Below are 22,948 nucleotides of genomic sequence, written 5' to 3'. Positions count from 1 at the left end.
CTCCTACTTATTATTCTAAGCTAATCCAGGTCTCCCTCCCTGAACAGCACCAATCCTCTCAGCTGCATTAGTGCATATATTGATTATTCCACTTCACTTATTGTGATATAATTATCTCTGTACATGTTTGCCTCCCCAATAGACCTTAACGATAGAAAATGGCTTATTCATCTTAGAATCTGTGTCTTTGTAGAATGAGTGAATTCATGAGATATGCAAATATGAGTTCAGTAAAAACATATACTCAAATCCCTTCGTGTAACCATATGGCTCTATTAGGACCTTGGTTTTCTAGAACATCCTCTTCATCCTGGGGAGCAAATGGAGTCCAGATATCACGAGACACTTCTTGTAAGCCCATGCCTAAAAAGCAAAGTATAGATACGCGTGGAATGTTCCCGGTATGGCTGGAGGTTGTCTCTATCCCTGCTAAACGCAAGCCTGAGAGGTCATGGCTGGTTAAGATCTCCTTCCCATTATGAAATCCAAACCAGCAAGTTCCCATGTTGCTCTCCCTGCCAAAAATTCATCAGTTTTTCCCTGGCATCTATCTACAGGACAAAGCCCAAAATCATCTGCCTGGAATCCAAGGTCTATCATAATCAGCCCCCAACATCATTTCCTGGCCTTTTCTCCCTCTCTCTCTATGCAAACCCTCTGCCCCTCCTTATATCCTGCATTAATACCTTCTACTTTCAATGAACTTGTATGTGATATATCCCTAGCCAAAGAAAATGCTCCCTTTTCTTCTTTACCACTTAAAAATAATGGCAGCCATTCTTCAGGTCTCAGCACTGAATCATTCCATTATAATGAAAAGTGATAATTTCTCTCTTTAAAATCCTATAGCACTCATGACCTGTACTTCTTAGTTAACATTATGTATTTAGAGTTTGTATAGTTCTCTGTGTCTGTAAATTGCCTTATATTTTAATTATTTTTTTCAAATATGAGTGTTATATCAGTAGTCAAATTGGAAGCGGATAGAGGTCAGCATCATGTCATACTTGTGCATGTTGCTATGACTCCAAACTTTGCCTATTGCAATAAATAATAAGCATTTGCTGATTTGGGGGCTCCACACAGATAAAAAGAATTAAAAATAAAACCAAACCTTCATACATGATCTGAAATGAGTTCTATTCATCTAAACCTCTTCAACCAGACATATATATATATATATATTTTAGAGAAGTAATAACACTTCTTACATGGCCAGAAAATGAAAAATTGATTATGTCAGATTAATAAGCCAGAACTAAGAAGACATGGCTGTTGGTGAGACACACACGGGATGGGGATAAAGGAGGAGGACCAGGCACCAACAGGCAACTGTATTACCACACTGTTTAAGCAACCACGGGGAAGGTAGTTCTTAGAGAGTACACCAATGGTCAACATTTTGGCATGAAATTAGCATCAGGGAAATCCCACAAAAGATAATAGATTCTCATAAAAGACACACAGAAAAAGGATGGCAACATGGAAGGAGTACAGAACCGTGGTTAAGAGGCCAAGATGTGGTGCCCAGTATATTTGGTTGAATCCTTACCCTGCCACCTGGTTTTTGGGAAATTAACTTCCCTAAACCTCAGTTTCCTCATCTCATAGCTTGGTTGTAAGAATTAAATGAGATATAAAAGCACTTGCTATATACCTGGTAAGTACTCAGTAAATATTGGTTGCTGTTACAAATAGTAAGAGTAGAATTACTATCATCGTTTCTTGTTACCAGTTGGGAATCTAGGAACAGGCAATTCCAGACTAGTAGGCAGGCAGTGAACTTCAAGAAAAACTCTTGTCCATTACTGGACAGTCTTGCAGGAGCAAGCATGGCTAGAATTCCAGTAATAATCAGAATCTGGAACTACAATCAAGGCAGGAACCTATTAACTTTAACCAGATTTGGGCTGAAAAGGGCAGAGACTTAGTCTCAGGGATAACTTCCAGCTATTAGATTGGGCAATTAGGCACAGAGGTAGACTTGTTACAAAGGTCCAGAGACGGAACAATGATTCAGTGCCTTTCAACTACTGAAACACATGAACCCAGACTAGAGGCATTGTAGTGGGGGAAGGAGAAAGCATAACCAGGCATAAGCCCCCAAAAAGCAGATATAAATTACTGAGCACCTAAATAGATAAAATTTTCATTAGCTCAGTTGGTTAGAGCATGCTGCTGATAATATCAAGGTCCAGGGTTCAATCCCATACCGGCCAGCTGCCAAAAATAAATAGATAAATAAATTATTAATGAGCCCCTACTATATACCAGGTGTTGTACAAGGCACTGTAAGGCTCCTGTGGGTGACAGTCTTGAACAACACTGTCCAACAGAACTTCCAGTGATGGTGGAGGTGCTCTGTGCCACTGAGTATGGTCGCCACTTGCCATATGTAGCTATTGAGCACCTGCAGTGTTCCTGTGTACCTGAGAAACTGAATTTTAAATTTTCATTTTAATTCGTTTAAATCTAAATAGCCACCTATGGCTAGTGGCTACCATGTTGGACAGCGCAGGTCTAGGGAAAGAAGGAAATAACCAAAAAAACCAACAAGTAATTACAAAATGTGGAGTGTATTCAGGAAAAGGATAAGGTTCTGGTTGGGGAATGGTAGGGCAGGAGAACTTGACTGGAGGGGATGGACAATGTGTTGAGGAAAACAGGGGCAGCTTATTTGAGAGTTACAGGCCACCATAGGAGCTTGGATTTTATCGAAGTGGTTGACTTTACATTTACATTTTTTTAAAAGAACACTGTGGCTGGCTGCTGTGTGGAAAATGTACGAGCCTTCAAAAAGATGCTTCGTGTATGTGTGTGTGTGAGATTTAAATTCAAAAGAAATATATACTCTGCATCAATATTAATTCATCTAAAATTAATGGCATATATATATAATTATATACATATATTATTGAGCTTTTTTTAAGTACAAGAGAAAGGAAACAACCTCCTAAATATGTTGATAATATGGAAGGATTCTGTAGTTAGAACTACTCAATACACACATTTTTAAGAAGTGCCTATACCAGTTACATAAGAAATAGCTGCATAAAAAGACCATATTCCTTAGACTCTTGTGAGAGGTCAATTTCCAGTTGTAGAAGAAAGAAAAGGAGGAACTTAAACAAGTTGAAAAGACAAAAATGAAATTGACTTATGGCAAGAAAAGGGAACCCAGGAAGAAAGATGAAAGCAACTGGGGTTAATTAATTAACCTAAGGAAGAGAAGATTAATCATTATTGCGAGGATATTTAGAACTGCTGTACTGAGGATAAGGCCTAGTTGCGTTGCATTAATAACACTGGAGAGAGAACTAAAGCCTGCAGACTAAAACTGCAGAAGATGCTATTTATGGCTGTGAAACTACGGAATCAGTGAGGAAAACAGAGCAATGCCCTTCTGTGGAGGTTTTAAAAACAGAATAGATAGATTCTCATCAGTCTCATTTGAAAGGTTTAAGGGTGATCCTGCCTAAAGGCAAGGTGATGAACAGAATGACTTCTCAAGGTCCCAGCCAGTCAGCCCAGTGAAACCACACAGCTGATTGTGTGCTGCAGTTTTCTTTTGTTTACCCATGTCTTATTGTTTTACACCACCATGTGGCCACACTGAGTAGAAATGTTATGAATTTTGAATCCGAACATAGGCCTTGAGAAACGTTGATATTCTCGTACTCTTAGAATTGCACAGTCTGTTCAGAAATATTCAATCTGTAAAATCACCTAGCATGAATGTGCCTATACACATGATCGTTTTTGTGATGCTGATTTGAAAAATAAAACTGGTACCTATTTTATTAATAGCATGTCATTTTCTTTTATTGTGTATTTGCCATTCTGTAAGAACAGGATTTCATTTACAATAAGCTGAGTTCATGACATAAAAACCTTTTGTTTTATACATATATATATATTTAAAAACCAGAGTCTGTCCCTTTTACATTTAACAAGTGTATTAAATTAAATATGATCTCAGAAACAATTTTGTAAAAATAAATTCAAATATAGTATCAAACTAATAGTAGTAGATGTGCTTGCAGGGAAGCAATCATTGTTGACACATGGCTAAAGGCATCATGTTAAAAATAATTTTAGATACAACACATTAAGCACATGTGTTTCCTCTTTAATTTATGTAATAAATGCATCAGCATCCATTAGCACTCATTAACCTCTCATGTGAGCTAAACGTTGTATTGGATTCCATACTAGACAAATTAGATTGGCAAAGCCCACTCTGTCACTCCATTACCGTGCCTCCTCCACTGCAAAAGCACTCTGTTAAATATGGACAGGGAGATAGCGCTAGGGCCAGACTGCTTGTGTTAGAATCCTAGTAAGCCATGTAACTTTGTTAGCCTCAGATTCTTTGTAACACAGAATTTAATTTTTTTTTTTCGTTTAAATAAATAAATAATGTGATGTGTGGTCATTAATTCAACAAATATTTCCTGTGTGACTACCATGCCAGGCACTGTTCTAGACACTGGGGATAGAGCAGTAGAGCAGTGAATAAAACAGACAAAAAACTCTTCCCTCAGAGAACTTACATCCCAGCAAAGAGGCAGATAGCAAATATTTTAGGTTATGTGGGCCATAGGCTCTCTGTCACACTGTTCAACTCTGCCATTGTGGCACAAAAGCAGTCACAGACAGTATGTAAACAATGCACAAATGAATGGTCATTGCTGTGTTCCATTAAAGCTGCATTTACAGACCAGATCTGACCCCAGACCATAGTTTCTTGACCCCTGCAGTAGAGGAAGACAGCAATAAACACCAACAAAACTAATAAAAAATAAATTGAAAGTAAATATTATGTTGAATCGTGATAAGTACAATAGATAAAGGAAAACAAGCAAGGGTATGGACAGCGTTGGAATGTGGCCAGATTAGTCCTCACTGAGGAAATGACACCTGGTAAAAGCCTGAAAGAGTGAGCAAGAGAGTCATGGGGATGTCTAAGGAAGGAACATTCCAGGAGAGAGACTGTCAGGTGCAAAATCCCAGAGGCAATCGTGTGCCTGTTTTTGAGGAACAGCAGGATGGACAGTTTGTCAGGGGCAGAGTGAATTAAGGAGATGGCAGCAGGAAATGAGATCAGAGAAGTCACATGTGATCAGATGGCATAAAACTCAATTGCCCTTTTAAAGACTGGTTTTTACTCAGAGAGAGACAGGAAGATGTTGCAGTTTTCAGCACAGGGGTGACCTGCTCTGGAAACTAATTTTAATGGGATCACTCTGACTGCTGTGTTGAGAATGAACTGATGGGGAAGTAACAAGACCAGTTTGGAGGCCGTTGCAGTAATCCAGATGAGACAGTAGGACTAGATGGTAACACTGGTGAGACAGGTGAGACAGTAGGACCAGATGATAATGCTGGAGGTGGGGAGAAGTGGCAGGATATTGATTTAGGTTAAAGATAACCTGACTGGGATTTTATCTTGGATTGGGTAGGAAATGTGAGAGAAAGAGAGGAGTCAGTGGTGCACCAAGAATTTTTGCTTGAGAAACTGGGTAGATGGAAAAAACAACTAGAGGTCAGAGTCTCAGGTATGATTTTGTAAGTTTGATAACCTAACAGGTATCTACGTAGAGATGTCAAGAAGGCAGCTTGTATGAGATTCTGGAGATCCAGAAAGAGGTTTAGCCTCAGGGTATAAATGTAGAGTTGTCGATGTATAGATGGTGTTCAAAATCATGAAACTGGTGAGTTCACCAAAGGAGTGAGTATAGAAAGAAAGAGAAGTCCAAGCCCTGTGCCCTTGGGCATTCCAACATTAGAAATCCAAGGAGATGAGGAGATACCAAGAAAGAAGACTAGAAAGAGCCACAAGTAAGACAGGAGGGAGGCCAGATAAGGTGGTGTTGTGGAGGCCAAGTGGGAAAGTGTACACCAGTGGGAGTGAGCAATTGTATCACTTGCACCCAGGAGTATGTGTAAAACGAAGACTAAGAATTGCACCCAGTGACATCAAGACCGTTAGTAGCATTGACAAGAGCAGTTTCAGTGAAGTGGGAAGAATTAGACCCCTGAAGGAGTGAGTTCCAGAGAAAACAAGAAGAGAAAAATCACAGATAGAAAGTGCACGTGGATTTTTCAAGGAGTTTTTCTTTTTAAAAAAATTTATTTATTATTATTTTTTTTACATTCTAAGATGTTATAGTGGAGCAGTGGGAGGGGCTGGGGGAGGGAAGTAGGGGTACAGCACTAGGGGTGTTGGGGTGGGGCTGGCCCATGGCAAGCTCCTTCACTGGCCTGGTTGTGGAGGGCAGGGGAGTGCCCTCCCCTTTGGCTTGAGATCCCAGGCATTTCTGATAGTGGCTTGATTGTTGCTGGGCTGGATGTGAACATCAGAGGATGTGGCTGAGACCCTCAGCACCCTCCACTCTGGCTCAGGGGCCCTGGGGGCTTCCAACAGTGCCACAGTAGTTGCTGGTGGAGGCAGAGGTCAGGGAGGCATGGCTGAGGCCCTTGACCCCACGCCCACCCCAGTTTGGGAGCCCAGGTAGCTTCTGTAGAGGCTCACTCATCACTGGGTTGGATGCAGACATGGGTGAGGGGGGCACATGGCTGAGGCCCTTAATTCCCCTTACCCTGCCTGGGGCGCCTGGGGGGCTTCCAGTCCTTCTAGGTTTTGTAGGTGTTCTTGGTGGTGTTAGACCTTTACTGGTTAATATCAGAAATGTGTCTCTCATCTGTGGGTGTTTTGTGTTTTCTTTCAGTACTGTGTTGGATTATTTGCTATTCCCACCTCTTAAACTCTGCACTGGAACTAATTTGTTGTCCTTTGCTTACTTCTATAATGAAGGAACTTCCTGTGGGGACCAGTACTTGAGCTCTGTGGTTGAGCTAACCTGTTGCTTTGCTGCTGAGTTCCTAGGAAAGGATTTTTGTGCAGCTCAGGCTTTAATGGTTGACCTTATAGGCACTTCCGGGTCTCATGGCATCTGGTACACCTGGGTTGTGTGGAAACTCTGGTCTGGGCCTGAGTCTTTTCAGCAAACTGCACCCCCTACAGATCTATACTCCTGACCTGTCTCCAATGAGTGGGCCTGTGCTGATTGGGGGGCAGATCAGCCATCCATGCTGTGCCCCAGTGTTCCCCCTATAGCCCATCTCTCCCATCCCTCACACTCCAAATACTTCCCTTGGGATGAGTCATGTACAGGTATGTTGTGATGACTCACCAGGCTTTGAATGGCTCCTTTTTTCAGTTATCTGTGGCCCCTTGCTCCTATGTGGGTCATGTGAACCCCGTCAGTGGTCTTGCTCTGTGTGCTCACCAGGGCCAGCCTTAAAGCAGCCGGGGCTCAAAACCATCAGAGTGGTCCCTTCTTTCTCTCATCATGGCTTCTCCCACCTTCATGCACTCTGTAGGTCTCTCCTCCTCTTCCCTTGAGCTCTAGCAGCCCGAGCTTGGCAGTCATTGCTTTTATAGTTGTAAATTTGTCTATTGTGGGAGAGAGTGATGCTGGGGACCGTCTATTCCACCATCTTGATTCTCTTCAAGTTTTTCTTTTCTAAATAGCAAAGAAAAGAATTAAGATAACTGGGGAAGGGGAACTGGGGTAAGAGAGACTTTGGGGATATTTTTTTAAATTGAAACACTGATTGTACATATTTATGGGGTACAGAGTTATACCTTAATAAGTATATACAATGTTTGATGATCTAGTCAGGGTAATAAACATATTCATCATTGCAAAACTCAGTAATTTCTTTGTGATGTGAGCATCTGAGCTCCTCTTTTCTAATCATTTGATAACATGCAGTAAATTATTGTTAATTATAGATGCCTGACTCAACTGTATTTTGTGTTAAGGTGGGAGAAACAACAGCATTCATGCATACTGACAGAAAAGCTCCAGGAGAGAAGGGGATATTGAAAGGGTGAAAAGAAGCTAGAAGAGTGAGAGAGTTGCGGGAGCAGTTTCCAGGAGGAGGTGCAAGTGGATGAGATCTAGTGCAGAAGTGAGTTGATTGGGTTTACGTTCCACTATGTAAAGCAGTTAACGTGGTGCTTAGCACTTAGTAAAGGCTCAAAACTAACAGATATTAAACCATCCACTGTCAATTAAAGGGGTTTGGCTGATATGATTTTACAGTTCCAGGGCAGCTACAACATTCAGAATATTGATGAAAGTAAGATGAATAGAGGGCCGACCCTGTGGCTCACTCGGGAGAGTGCGGTGCTGGGAGCACTGAGGCCGCAGGTTCGGATCCTATATAGGGAGGGCCGGTGCGCTCACTGGCTGAGCGCAGTGTGGACCACACCAAGATGAGGGTTATGATCCCCATACTGGTCCCCCCCCCCAAAAAAGATGAATAGAATAATGAAATGAAGACAGTTAGAAGTGACATTGAATCACATTGCCTAGCACCCAGGATATTGGTAAACATATACCTGAAGGAAAGAAGGAAGAGTGATGGGTTACTGTTTACATTTAATTCATGGGGTGAGAGTCTGCAAGAACTGGGATCCCACAAGGTCTTTGACTTCTTATAGATACTCAATGGATTGATTGATTCAGTATCTTTGCCCCTTTATTCAGCATGATGAAAAACCCCTGTCTCTTGCCTCACAAATATTGCACAGCATGATGTTATTTCCCTGCTCTTTTCATATTCTTCCACTGATTTTTACTGATTCATAAAGGCTGAGCTGTAGGGCTTTTCCACCAGAAAGAAAAAGGGGCTGGAGCAACTACAATCTAAATTGTGCTCCTAATATGAACACAACTCAATGCCAGGTATTGGAAGAAATGCATCATAATTATGAAATAGCAAATATGGATCTGTAGGAAACCATATTTTGTAACTGAGTACTAGTATTCCTTTCCTTTTACTCTTATGATAATTGTGCTTCACTGAGGTATAGTAGGTAACAAACTGCAACGCATCTTAATTCTCCACTTGTTTGAATATAAATTTTGTGTTGAATATAAATAGCTGTGTTCCTTTGAAAAAAGACGTTAGCCCCCAGCTATGACAAAATCACACTTCAGAGTGTAGCAAACAATTCGACAGCACATCATTACGGAACAAGCAGCTTTTGGAAAACATTCATAAAAATGCTAAAAATTCTAATTTTACAATGGTCAACTCAAAACCAAATAACCAAAAGCATTAAAAATGCAGGAAAGCTCTAGAAACTCACTGTGGTGATCTACCTCCTTCTCTCTCGCAATTGTCCCCATCCAAGAATGACAATCATTAACATTATAGAAACACTACCAACTTAGCTTTTATTTGACTCTGACCACTGTGTCTATGATCTAGGATTATCTTTTACATCTGTTTGCATGTTTCAAAATTATAAAGTTCATTTTGTGAACTCTGCTCATAATTTTAGTGCAATATGTTATGTTGTCCCTGAAGAGAAAACAGTAGAATGAAATATGAGGATACCCCAAGATATTTGTGTAAAAATAGAATTAAAAGGTCATAGGAATCTTTCTATGAACTTTTTTAAGTACCCACATATCTAATGAGTCCTGTGGCTGGAATGTATGAAAGCTGGCATCCGACTACGGATTGACATTTATACCAGTGCCCACCATTGGTTGATCAAGCTAATAATTTGTTTATCTTAGAGCTAGGCAAACTACCCCAAATCTGGCCTGTATGTGGTTTTTGCAAATAAAGTTTTATTATCACACAGTCACACTCATTGTTTACATATTTTCTATAACTGCTTCTGCAAGGCAAAGCTGAGTAATTGTGAGACCACATGGCCCACACAGCCTAAAGTATTTACTGTCTGAACCTTTACAGGAAAAATTTGCCCACCCTGATTTAATTAATGGCTGATGTCCTGGTTAAGCAATGTTTGTTGAACCATATTTACAAATCCAAATGCTAATGGTAGGAGGAATCAGAGTGCAGACCAAGTTGTCACCTAAGGTTACCCAACTCCTATAATTACAGTGTGTGCTGTCCTTGAGAATAAGACTTTTTTATATTTTCCATTGATTTCTTATATTCAGAATTTATCAAATGAATTTCTATTAGGTAACAGGCACCTACCTACATGTCAAACAGACTTCTATTTTAGGTTGTCAAGAGAAGAAAGTTTTTCCAAGTACTTCTATCAAAATGCAAACATTTGAAATGCACTTTTGCTCCCCTACAGTCTCTGATTTTTGTAACTTGTTTCTACCCCATTCATATTCACACAACATCAAAACCTCCTCACTGTCTTTATCTTATCATTAAAGGCTTTGGAAAATATGAAAGGATTCTTAAAAGGTTAGTTATTCATAAATTATTGTCATTTATTTTGAAATGTCAGTAGATAGCTTCAATTCCAATACTACACGCATAAAAAAAAATTCAGCTGAATAACCCACCAATTGGTGGTATTTGTTTTCATTGCTAATTTTTAAAGTCCAAGTTTTGTCTGTCCTGAGCAGGAATCTAAACATTTTAATTCCTTCGACGAGTAAGTTTATAGCTGCTGTGCCTTAGACAACCTATATTTAGGGAAGGAAAATTTCTAATTCAATTTACAATGATGTCAAGAAACAACACGTATCTGCAGGCAAAGATAAGAAAAACATTGAGGGATACACAGTGATAGCTATACTTAAATAAATAAATTTTTGGTACTAGTGATTAGGTACACAGGATTATTATATGTTTAATTGGCTAACGTGACAATTTGGAATTACTTCTAGTCACATTTAATTGGATTTGGAATCTCTGGAGAAAAGAAATAGAGAGACCTAGCAGAGAAACAGTCATAAAAGTAAACTGTTTTTCCAAAGGGTGCTAAGTAATGAATTAATATCCACTGCACAGTAGTTTTAAATATCCCCTCAGCTTAATAAGACCAGTGCAGTGGTTGTGCATATTGGATACTGAAACCAATTCAATTAGACACACAGTTTGGGGGAGGGGATTGTTTGTTGAATTGGAGATTTTTTCTTTTCAATTTTAAGAAGGCTACTTTAATCAGAGGTAAATCATCACTCAGGTAAAGCATTAAGATTTGCTTAAATACTAGTCTAATAGTTAGCCAAATATATATATGCTATGCTAGATTTGAAAGCATCTAAAAGTCCCTAAAATCTGTGTTACTCTATAAATGCTTTGATGCTTAATACAAAGCAACCGAAAACAAAGCATTCCCTCATAGTCTTTGAATATTCTTATCCTGTAAAAATAGAAAAACAGTCTAGAAGACAAATAGCTTGTTGCTTCTCTCTTTATAGTTTTAGTTTAACTACAAACACACACACACACACACACACACACACACACACACACAAAACCTCTCTACTTTCTACATTCTAAAATGTGTTTTATGTTTTGCTTAATATTAGTCTAGTCAAATTTATACATTATAAAATTGTCTTTCTCTGCATTTATATATACTTCTTGTTATGGTTTTCCTTCTGTCCTGTAAATTTGTATTTTAAAAAAAAATTTTTTAATAATGTGAATGATTTTGAATGAATAAATGCTAGGAATGACAAAAAAAAAAATCTGTCCTTGTTCTTAGGAGTGCCATGATTGCTGACTACATGTTCTGGCTCAGCGGAAGAAGTGAACAGAGTGTAAGCAAGCTCATCAAACTGTATTGGCAGGTAAAAATTGATGTCCCAACTAGGGAGGAAGAGCCCGTCTCATTTTTATAACCAAAATGAAGGATTGGTGGTTAAAAGACTGCTGAAAAGGTAGCTCTGGGCATATCAATCAGAAGGACACTACCCAGTAGTAATGTATTTATAATGAAGTAGATTTTCTGAGACTCATTTTAAGGGCAAAATTCAAGGTTGTTAACCCTTGGCCCATACTTCCGTTTTACAACCCAATATAAATTTTAGACGTCCCAGGAACTATTTTTCCAGGCATGCTGCTGTAATGACATGATCCTTTAAAATATGATCATTGTATTTTAATTGATCCTTGTTGATCTATGATCTGTAAAAACAGTTTCTAGAAGTAATTTCAATTACGTAATATAGAAAAATGCAAAGATCAGATATATCTGTTGGGCAACATTTGCAATTTGAAACACTTACCCAGTGGCAAAACTGCAGATTTTCTTCCTCACTTACTATTTAAAACGGCAGCAAGAAGTCATACCAAAGGTCAATTAGTTGCCAAGAAGAGAGTCATAACTTCTTAGGATTATAAGAAGAATTTAGAATTTACCAGTTCAATCTCCTTCACAACATATGAATCTGTTCTTGCCCTGCTCTTCCCCCATAAGTTGGCAATAAGTTTCTGCTGAAGTACATCCAAAATAAAGAGCTCACTTGCCACTCCAAAACAAGATTCAATTTGCCAATTATTAAACTGCTTCTCTCATTTAAACTGGATTTCTACTCCCTTAGAACTTCCATCCAATCGTCTCCCAAGGCACCCCATGGACCAAATGGAAAACTATTTCCAAATGACATTTTTTCAGATATTTGAAAATCAACTACAAAAGCCAACTCTTTCCTCCATATCTTCTCTTTTCCAGACTGAGTGGGATTTTTTCTTTGTATTTCAAGGTGGTTTAATTTAATTGACTATGAACCTTTTGAACCAACTAAACCACTAATAGGAAAGTAAGACATAATCATCAACAGCCTTCTGATGCTCTCTGATTTTTCCCCCATTTTCACTATTGTGTCTTGGCACCTAGTTTTCTGTTGCTCTATATCATGTGCTATCTTTATTAGACAGTAAAATATTAGGTTTACTATACAAATACCGAGTAATTTATATGGATCCATCTAAATATTTGAAGCTCAATTACCTACCATAAAAAAAAAGTTTTTAAATTAGTCCTGCTATACTTCAGACCTCTGATTATTCAAAAAATAGAAAATAAGTTGATCTTCAGGGATACACAATTTTAATCTCAAAAAAACTGTTTATTTAATGTTAATTTTAAGACCTTCCTAAGGGAATATGGACCGTACAAACAATAGTAGTTGCTTATGGGCATGTAACCAATCATTGTAAAGAATTGCAAGGTATGAAAAATAAGCAAATAATTGGACTATAGATATACAAAAGGAAGAGGACTTTCTATTAAAGGACCTTGGAGGCTTCTGGAGAGAGGTAAGAAAGGAGTTGAATCTTGAGGATTGTATTATATTCAGCAGGCCTGGCATATACTAGGTCCCCAATGAATATTTTTCTTGATTACTCATTAATTAAACAAACATATTGAATATCTATTGTATTTTCTACATTGAACTAGGAAAAAAATAGATCCAATTTTGGTATAACCTAAGACAATTTAAGAGCTTAAAATTTTTGTAAATAAAGTTTTTTTCTGTTTCCTTTAGCATTCGAAGAACATTAATATCCCTATTTTATTTACCTCAAACTCAGAAAATAATCTCCACTTGCCTATACATGCATGTTTGCAATATAAAAAATAAACAAATACTTATTTTATTATTCTGAATTAATAAAAGATAAGAAAAAACATACTTACTGAAAGAAAGTGAGCCAAGATGCCAGGTACTGTTCAAGTTTTATTAAAGGAAAAGAATCTGCCCAGTTGCACTCAAAGTGGGGAACAGCCCGGGGCTGCCCTGAAAATGGGGAACAGTGGCTAACCTAGGGTGGTGGGAGCTTATATTGGTATGTTGGCGCCAAGAGCTGGGTGATGTAATTCCGGGGTGGGGATTGAGTTAGACTATGGGGATGGAGAGTTCTACTCATGTGGGAACGCCAAAAGTTTCATTTTCTTGGAAACCATGAGGCTTCTTGTAAAAGAGAATGGGGGAGGGGAGGAGGTGGATGGCACCATTTTGTACTTGGGCTTGTCTAAAATGGCACTGGTTATGTTGCAGATCTATTACTTACTTTCATATTCTCTTTTTTTTTTCCATTAATTGGTAGTAACTTGGTGTAGCAAAAAAGAGCCCTTGTCTAGAAGTCGGGTCTGATTCAGTATAAGTTCTAATGCCAATCAAACCTAGGGCAAGTTAGTCTCTATTGGAGCTTCAACTAGAAAGTAAAAGATGACTGGCAGAAGGTATTTGAGAAGTTCTAATCCTAAAGCCCATTTTAGCACTAAAATCTCATTCAAAATTTTAAGCACATCCAAAAATGATGTCACAAATTGTAAAGGGAAAAGAAGCAACATAGTTATAAATTACATCCTGCAGATAAATCCCATAAACTAAAACCTTCTACTAGCCCCAACATCAGCACACCACACCATTCTCTCACCAATTATGTACTTCCTTCCGCTAATCAGCTTCTCCTTGATCTTGATTCAAAGGACATCTTCCCCCCTAACTCTTCTTCTGTCCTATATTAGAAGAGAGTTTTTGGATATCCCAGAGAGTGTCAAGTTCATGCCATCTTTAAAGAAATGGATGCCCCACTACTCAATCCACTCTGACAATTACACTGATGAATTTTAGAATGTCCCCAAGCATCACAGAGTAGAGACGGTATCTGCCTGCTCATTTGTAGACTCCATTAAGATTGAATAGACAGGTGCTATTTTCATCACCTTTGTAACTTAAGAAGTGACTCTATGTCTTCCTTTTCAACCATATATAATCCCTACCACTCCAATTGGTAATTCGTTTTAGACTTCTTGAACAGGAAATGGAAAATTTCATAATGTAAAAAACCAGGAATGAGTCTACATCTATCCTCTTTGATTATTGACTTACAAACTCTTACATGCAAAAGAACAGACCTTTGCTTTCTTGAACTGAAGAATACCTTTCAGTCGTATTAGGAACATTTTTTATATCACCAACCCAGCAAGGAAAAAAAGGCATAAAGCTCTCTGCACTATATGACAGCTCACACTGGGATATATCACTCTGAATAAAAGTGTTTGCACATGTTATTCTATAATAGCATCACCCCTTCAGAGCTAGAGAGGGTTGAAAATAACTCTCATGAATGCACTTGCACATAATGCTTCTGCAACCTGTTTCTCAGTCTTCCTTTATCAGCCATTTGAAAACCCACCACAATTCTGAACCAACTAGCAAAGTCAGGCTGAGAATTAGCTATTTTGGAACAGCTACCCTTCCGTATTTATGTATTTATATATTTTTACAAGAAGAACTTTATAGTCAGTTCTAGTCCACCTCCCAAGCCCCCTGCTCCTTAGATCTAGGGCTAGATTTAATAGCATCAAGAAAACAAACAAACAAGCTTCCCTCTTCTTTCACTCCCCTGTCCTGTTGTTCCACATTCACTTTCAGCCATGTTCCAAGCCACGAAGATTTTCTTGTGTGTGGCTTTATCTCCTGTAATGTGAGAAACAGAGCCAACCCCAGTCTGCACTGCTCAGCACAGTGAAGTGAGAAAAGGTGTTAACGGCTAATTTTGATGCAGAACTCACATGAAACAGTGCAGAAGAACCCCCACGAAACTGGGGCAGGCTGCTTGGTCAGCTCATTCTCCATCTTAATTGTTCTTACTTATTAATTTATTTTTGAGCTACAGACCCTCTGAGAATCTAAATCAGTTTACAAGAATCCACCTAGAACAATACTCATAAACACATATACACACAAAAAAAGTGCTTATTATTTATCTCATTGCATTGGAAATTGATCTTCTATACTAGTCAGAATACCAAAGCAGCATTTACAGAGAATTATGCCTTTCTCACTCTTGTGTGAAGATCGTTGTAATTTTTCTGGTAAAGGAAATTGAAATATTTGACATCACAACAATTTCAATGTTTCATTTTAATGGCAATAAGAGGTAAAACCCTGATTCACAAAATCTCTGATACCGAATGGAGTCAAAGCTCCTGTAGCTCACAATGTCTCAGATGGGTTGGCATACATCCAGAGACACCAAAATTTTCAACTTCAATTCATTCTGCATCATATCCTTTGTCCTCGAGTCAATGAGGTCGTGTTTGTTAGGTCTATATCATCAAGACTATCAATGTCAGCAATTTGTTTCAATTTTAAGGCTCTCTGGACAGAAGTGACCTTCATAAGAGATAAGCCATTTGCCACGTGTCTAGATTTTTGTCCTGAGAAACTCTCAAGACTTTGTCAGTCTCACCTCCAGTGTTGGAAAACCCATACTGTTATTTGACTCAGCCACCTCATTTAGAGTAGCTGCTTGGCAACAACAAAAAAAAAAAAAAGTGCATAGTTTTTTAGCAGCACCTCTAACAGTAATTTCAGCATCTTCAATCAAAAGATTAGCCACATTTATGTGGCTAAGACATCAGCCATTATAAAGCTAGTCCTGGAACTTCTCACTATCACATTGTTCTAAGAAGGAGTTTTCCTTTCTCTTAAAAAAATTTCAGAGAATTAACCAAACAAAATAATTTCTAAACCTCTCCTCTGGATTGCCAACAAACTTCTCTAATAGTAAAGAACCTCGTGGTGTGCTCTTGTATCTTGACAAAGATCTCCTGAAAAGGCACCAACTTGAGCTCTTGGCTCTGAGGAAGTTGAAGACTTTCACAGCAACAGAAGACCTCTTTGGGGATTGTTGGAAGAGCTCTTGTTACCAACACAAGCCCATGTAGGAAGCCTGACATGCGGAGCATCTTTCTTCAGTGCAGCAGCAAAGGCTGAGGCAGTGCCAACTTCACAGGTTCTCCATCTGTGCAGAGAACACCAAGACTTCCCACCCAATTCAAGCTGTACTTGGCATTGAAATGTTCCCCATCTCAAAGCTATCAATGGCCTATATTATTTCCAAAGGCAGCTTACCAAAAATATATATGTATCTATTTCTTTGGTGTGAGTAGTCGTACTCTCAAGAGACAAAACCAGGAACTAACTGCATTGAAAGACAAAAGATTTCACCCAGCCATGTGCTCAAAGAATATGATGCACAGCCTGTGGTCCTCTAAAGCCTTTCCATTGGCTTCAGGGGTCCACAGACCCCAGGTTAAGACCCCTACACTACTTCTTTTTACATCATGCTCACTGTTGCAACAACCCCTTTTCTCTTTAGTATTGGGCTTAGCAAGAGACATTTTTTGCTTCCAACATTCAAAGCCAAATATAGCACCCAGAATGTTATTGTCATTTAGTGCCTCCATAAACTGCACTGCAGTCACTCAAGCTCGAAACCTTTCCAACCCAGTTTAGCCAGAATCTTCTTAAGTTAGTGAATACCTTTCTTCTTACTCTCAAATTGTATTTGGCATTCATATTCATTCAACAAATATTTATTGAACAACGTAAGGCATTGTGCTAAGTGTCGGAGATACAGCAATGAACAAAATAGATATTGCCCTGTCGTCAAGGAGCATGTGTTCTAGCACAAAACATTTACCAGGAAAAGCTACTGAACTGTAAGGTACTTAAACTACCCACCACTTCTCGTTAATCTGTTTTTCTTCCATTGTGCCATCAAAGTGCATTGCAAAAATTAGCTCAATAAATACCTGTTAATCAACCAAGTTAAATGTTGTTTTGAAGTTCAAACCAATAATGTCTGACATAAAAAAATTTTGACAGTTGTTTTGTGATTTAAAAGAAGCAGTGATTATGAATTCAATGAACTTTTTTCTGTTTATGTGTAGATGTGTTTATAGTTCACAACTATGGACAATTTTTGTGCTTCCATTGAGTTTGGAATTCGTCAGAATTTTTGGAGAAGGTTGCAGATTTCCAATAGAGTCTTCTGGCTCATTCGTATCTGTGCTCACGGATGTCTCCATGCAAGTCCCAAGATCTTGGCTATTATCTTCCTCTTTCAAACATGGCAATCAAGGCAGCAGCATTCTAATAGAATTCTCTGCACTGACCAGAGAATGATGTAGGATCACTTAACACTGAACATAAGTTGATCACTTATACTAATAATAAAGACTAACTTTTTCCTTCCTATTCTTTGTTTTTCTTTTCCCTTTTGCAAAATCATCCCAATATTAATCATTGACTTGGTGAAAATTTATATCTCAACCTCAGAATAAAAATAAAACATTCAACATGAAATTACAGGCTAAGTAAGGTCAAGGAAGCAGAAACATTTTTATCATCTTTAACAAAACACCTACATCTCTTGAAAAGAAATGTGCTTTCTCTAAAGATTTGCTTCCATGTGAAAAATTTTCCACAGAAAGGAACAAAATAGAAATACCATACAAGCATTTCTCTTAGTGGCCTCTATATGTAATCTATGTATTTATTTGTCCCTGTGAGACAGAGAGTTTATAAAATATTTGGATGAGGAATGTTTGAAAGCAGCCCAGGCCCTAAAGATTAGGCCCTTTAGATTAGATATGGTTCCAGAAGCACCAAACCTCTCACCCAGAAATATTTCTTCTGTCAATTGCCATGTATCCACTTAAATTCACATCGTGGAACTGAGTCTCTAGCCAGCCCCAGTCATATTTAAAAGAAATTTTATCTGTAAGTTCTTAACTCAGTAATGGGTGGCCTCTGAATACAATTGTAAAAACTAGTTTATTTGAGATTATTCTTCTTGGAAAGTTGAAAGCAGAATCCTAACGGAACAAGGCGGAGGGAAAGGTAAGCTCTGACGAGGATCATTGACAGAATGTCCTAGAACACAGAGAATGTAGACTGAGTAGAAGGACCTCACAGAGATTATCGATATTTGTGCTTAATTATGTGAAAAAAAGGAAAAAAAAAAAAAAGGCAGCAGATAGCAGTAAAAAGAGGTCAGGCCTGAGATTCAGGAAATGTGACTTCTAGTTCCAGTGCTGGAACTCAACTTTGAATGTCCCTTCATTTCTGTATTAGTCAGCCACTGCTAACAAACCACTCTAAAACTCAGTGGCTTACAACAATAAGCAGGGGGGCTTAGATTCAGCTGGTCAAGGCTGGTTTTAGCTGGAGTTGGCTAGGCTTAGCTCCAAGCTGCAGAGAAGTCCAAGTATGTTCCACATGTCTTTCACCCTCCTTTGCCCAGTGGTGACCTGATGTATGTTCTTCTTATGGCAAAATGCAGGATTCAAGAAAGAAAGCCAAACAATATAATCATATTTCAAGCCTCTGCCCATATCATGCTAGCCAACATCCCACTAGCCAAAGCAAGCCACATGGTCAAGCCCAACAGCAAAGAGTAGATTCCCCTGCCCACTGCAAAGCCATGTCAAAGGTTTGAGTATGGTATTGATACAGGGAGGGGAAGAAATTGAGACCCACAACTCGGTCCACCATGACTGCTCTAAGCCTAAGTTTCTGCCTCTGTATGATGACGAAGTTGGCCTAAGTCAGTGGTTCTTAAACACACACCAACTGCATTGGAGTCACCTAGGGAAATATTTAAAATATTAGATTTTTAGAGTCCCAAAAATTGTACTCTTCTGTTGTACCCCCTCTCCCTCCCAATGAGGTGATTCTGATGCACGACTGCTGGGCCAGATGTCTTTAAGGCCATTTCAAGTTTTCTAAGTGAATGACCAACTTAGCCTATCACAAAGTTTATCTGATACTTACCTTAGGGCTGCCCTAAGCGCAAAGGTAGAGCTCTGGATGTCCTGCACAAGTGATGCAGCCTACCTGACAATGCACCTGATAAAATTCATAAGACCCTGATTCTCCCCTCCGTCTTCTCACTGTGTAGATGACGCCCAGTGAGGCAACTGAGCTTCCCATTGTTAAAGGTTAATAACTGATGTTCCTTTCTCACCACACTGCAAGTCAGATTTCCCTGCCCACCCCCACACCCAGTGCAAACTCCCTGGCTGCTTCAGTACCCTTTCCTGTGTTCAGTGTTACATCTAGACAACAAGGAGCACTGCAATGTTTTGTAGTCACTTGCCTACAAAGAGATTTGTCTATTAAGCTGGCAATATTAAAATTCCCATTTTAAGAATTCTGATATTTTTCAATAAGAAGACAAGCTGAAGACGAAGAGTCCAAATGGAGATGAGCAGTAAAAGAGAGCTTCCTTTCCTGGGTCTTGGAAAAAAGATAAATGTAGAAATGAATTTCTCATCTAATTATTCATTCCTGTTTATATACTCTTTAATGATTTGTTTCCATGGCTACCAGCGTTGTTAAATGCTGCCTGTGTTTCATTTTGCTTTGATGCTATTTGAGGTAGTACGCCAGTAGGAGAGGTTCACTTTTAAATGAAAGATGTAATTGAGGCATGTATTTGATCCAAGGTTGAGTGTTCCCATGAAGGAGATAGTGACCGCGACATTACCTGCTGGTTGTGCAGCTAGCTCTGTGTAGTTCTGATGGTGTTCTGTGAGTGTCCCAGGTGATAAGAAGGAAGGAAGAAAAGCAAAGAAGAAGGGAGGCGGGAGAGAGGAGGGGAGGGACCCGAACCACACACATATATAAACCCATGTATATGTTTCAGTACTATTATATATATATTTGGTGACATTGACTTGGCCAGAATGTCAAGTAGATAAGGTTGCTTTTTACCTCCACCATCCCTCCCTCTCCTCACACTGTTCCCTCTCCTCAACCCATAAGTAAATGACAAGAGCAAAAGCCTTCTTTCAAAAATGAGTCAAATATTCAATTACTTCACCTCCGTGTGAATTTCAGTCAGTGTGCCACGTCTCTGGAGGTTATTTGCCTTTGAAGCCCTAACTCTCACTGCAAGATAAAAGGCTTTGTCCCCTGCTACTAAAGCAATGTCAAGCATGCAGATCATACAAGAATTTGGGGACAGGACTCCCTGCCAGTAGCTCAGAATGTGCCCTTCAGGGGACAGCATACTTCACTTGTATATCAGCCCTCTATCTGCCCGTTAGAAAATAATGGCATGATACCAAGCAAGAAAATTAATCCTCAGCCACTCCTGAGCAATATTTGCTTTGCACTCTTTTTCATGAATGTCTATTTTTTTAAATGTTGCTGGTTTGGTTTTGCATTAATATCAGTAGGTGCTGGAGGAAGCCCACACCATTGAAACACAGTCAGCTTTTCCTTTCCTTTTCTTTCTTTCTTTCTTTTTTTTTTTTTTTTTTCCTTCCTAAAAAGCTTTTTGGGTTTCTGACAGTTCTTAGGGGAGGGGAAAAAAAGTCAGCTCTGAATTTTATTTTCTCTCATCTGAAAATGATAGATTTTAGAGATTTAAGGTAATTGGGCTTTCTTTTACTTGAGTAAATTTAGGTCTAGCTATTTGGTTCTCAGGAGTCTTGTGGCTATTCCGCTAGGTTACCATGAGATTGTTTTCTTTACATAGAGACTTCACCTTCCAGTTTAAGTTTGCAAACTTGTCGATTCCTTCTTTGTTTGTGTTTGCATCTAAAAATCAAAAATTATGAGCAAAACCAAATTTAGAGGGTTTTATGATTATCTTTTATATTTCACATAGACTTTTATGGGTTATTGATATACAAGCTTGCAGAGAAATTGAGGTCACTCCTTTTTAGCAGTTGGAAATGTGGAATAACCAACACATGAAATCATGAAATTTTTTAAGCCGTGTTCACCCACATATAAGAATCTGTAAAACTCAAAGCTTTTAATGTTTTTATTTATATTCAGCTATCCTTTCTGGCTGTATTACACACCAATTAAAAATAAATTCTCCTCTTTTCTTGAATTCATATAATTGTATTTTCCTCACTAATTTTTGAAGACTGCCTACTAGGTTGAATCATTTTCTTTTTTTTAATAATTTCTCCTCTTCCAAATAATGAGAACTTGGCATTTCAAATGTCAACCTTTACCATGTGGCATGATTTAGTTTTTCTCAAGATCATAAAATAATCGTTAAGCTAACCTATTTTTATCCAGGAAAGCATAAGTGTTATTATATATAGCGCAGCCTAAACCAGCAGTAAACAAACTATGAGGGACTATCACCTCCAGAAAACCTCGGGAGGACTATTGCAAACCCAAACCTAAATGGCTGGAAAACATCATAATTAGCATGGCAAGTCTTGCTTCCATTTATTCTTCATTCTTAATCACGCAGAGGTTGGCCTGCTGTAACTTTCACATATAATACACAAATCAGAGATATAACCAGAGACGGGACAGAGAGAACTTGGAAGGATAGTAGCAGGTCTGTTGAAGATAGCACTTCATTTCATTTCATTTCATATCACCTGAAGTTATGGTTTGTTCTTGTTGTGTGTGCCCCCCCCTACACACACACACACATGTATTTAGACAAGCCCATTGCTTTTCTCACAGATGCAATTATTCCTTCCTCTGAGATATTTTGATGTTAGGATGAGATGATGGGAAATCATGTATAGGAGGCCACTTGCCCCATAAAAAATTATCCTCCTACATTCTGTTGCTTTTTAAAATATAAAGTCCTCTGGGAGGGGCCACATCCTGGAAGAGATTAATTGCAGGCAAATGAGAAAAATAAGAAAAAAAAAAAAAGGAGAGGTGCCTAGTTTCCAAGCAAAGCTGAAATTTGAAGGAGAAAAGAAATTATACAGCAAGAAAAGAAGACCAAAGACAAAGTTTGAGTAATATCTGTCTACGTGGCACAGTCGTCCCTTTTACTGGATTCCAGTTAGACTCTCATCCCTCCTTGGTCTACACACCAGCAGGGTCATGGAGCTACTAGCTTCCAAGATGAACAGAGTCCCTTGTTGGAAGCTCTATTAGAACTTTCTTTTTCCTACTAAGAATTCCCCTTCTGTCTTCTAGAGCTGTACACAAGAACTCTTCAGGTATTTGGAATCCTGTCTGTCGGTCAGTACTATAGGCCCCATTCACCAGTAAGCACAGCATAATGGCTCAGAACACAAGGCTCTGACTGAGATATAACCAATTTGAATCCCAGCTCTGTCATGAAGTAGCTGTGTAAATTACACCATGTTGTAGAATCTCTATAAAAATTGAGTTTTCCTCATCTGTAAAATAGAGTAATAATGCCTGCTTTCCAGTATTGTTTTAACAAATATCTGAATAATTTATCTACAGCACCTAGCCAATGAAATGAACACTTGTTCAATTAATAAATGAGCTTTACAGATTGATCAATGAACTAAATGAAGCCTGCATAGACAGACTCCAAGAGCATGTTGCTATCTGATGACAGAAAGTTAGTTCCTGCAACCTGTCTTGCC

The 22,948-nt window shown here is 38.7% G+C and overlaps 1 protein-coding gene across 1 annotated transcript in view; it reads left to right on the top strand.

The window, feature by feature from the left end:
* SPATA16 (spermatogenesis associated 16) overlaps window positions 1-22,948 on the top strand; it is a 241,553-nt gene that overhangs the window by 133,147 nt on the left and 85,458 nt on the right. The window contains exon 4 of the mRNA XM_063078367.1: window positions 11,513-11,597. Coding sequence (XP_062934437.1) covers window positions 11,513-11,597 — 85 coding nt within the window. The remainder of the gene's footprint in view (window positions 1-11,512; window positions 11,598-22,948) is intronic.

This window comes from Cynocephalus volans, chromosome 1 (assembly GCF_027409185.1).
Source record: "Cynocephalus volans isolate mCynVol1 chromosome 1, mCynVol1.pri, whole genome shotgun sequence".
Classification (NCBI taxonomy): domain Eukaryota; kingdom Metazoa; phylum Chordata; class Mammalia; order Dermoptera; family Cynocephalidae; genus Cynocephalus; species Cynocephalus volans.
The sequence above is the reverse complement of the archived record's forward strand: the minus strand, read 5'-3'. Positions and strand labels throughout refer to the sequence as shown.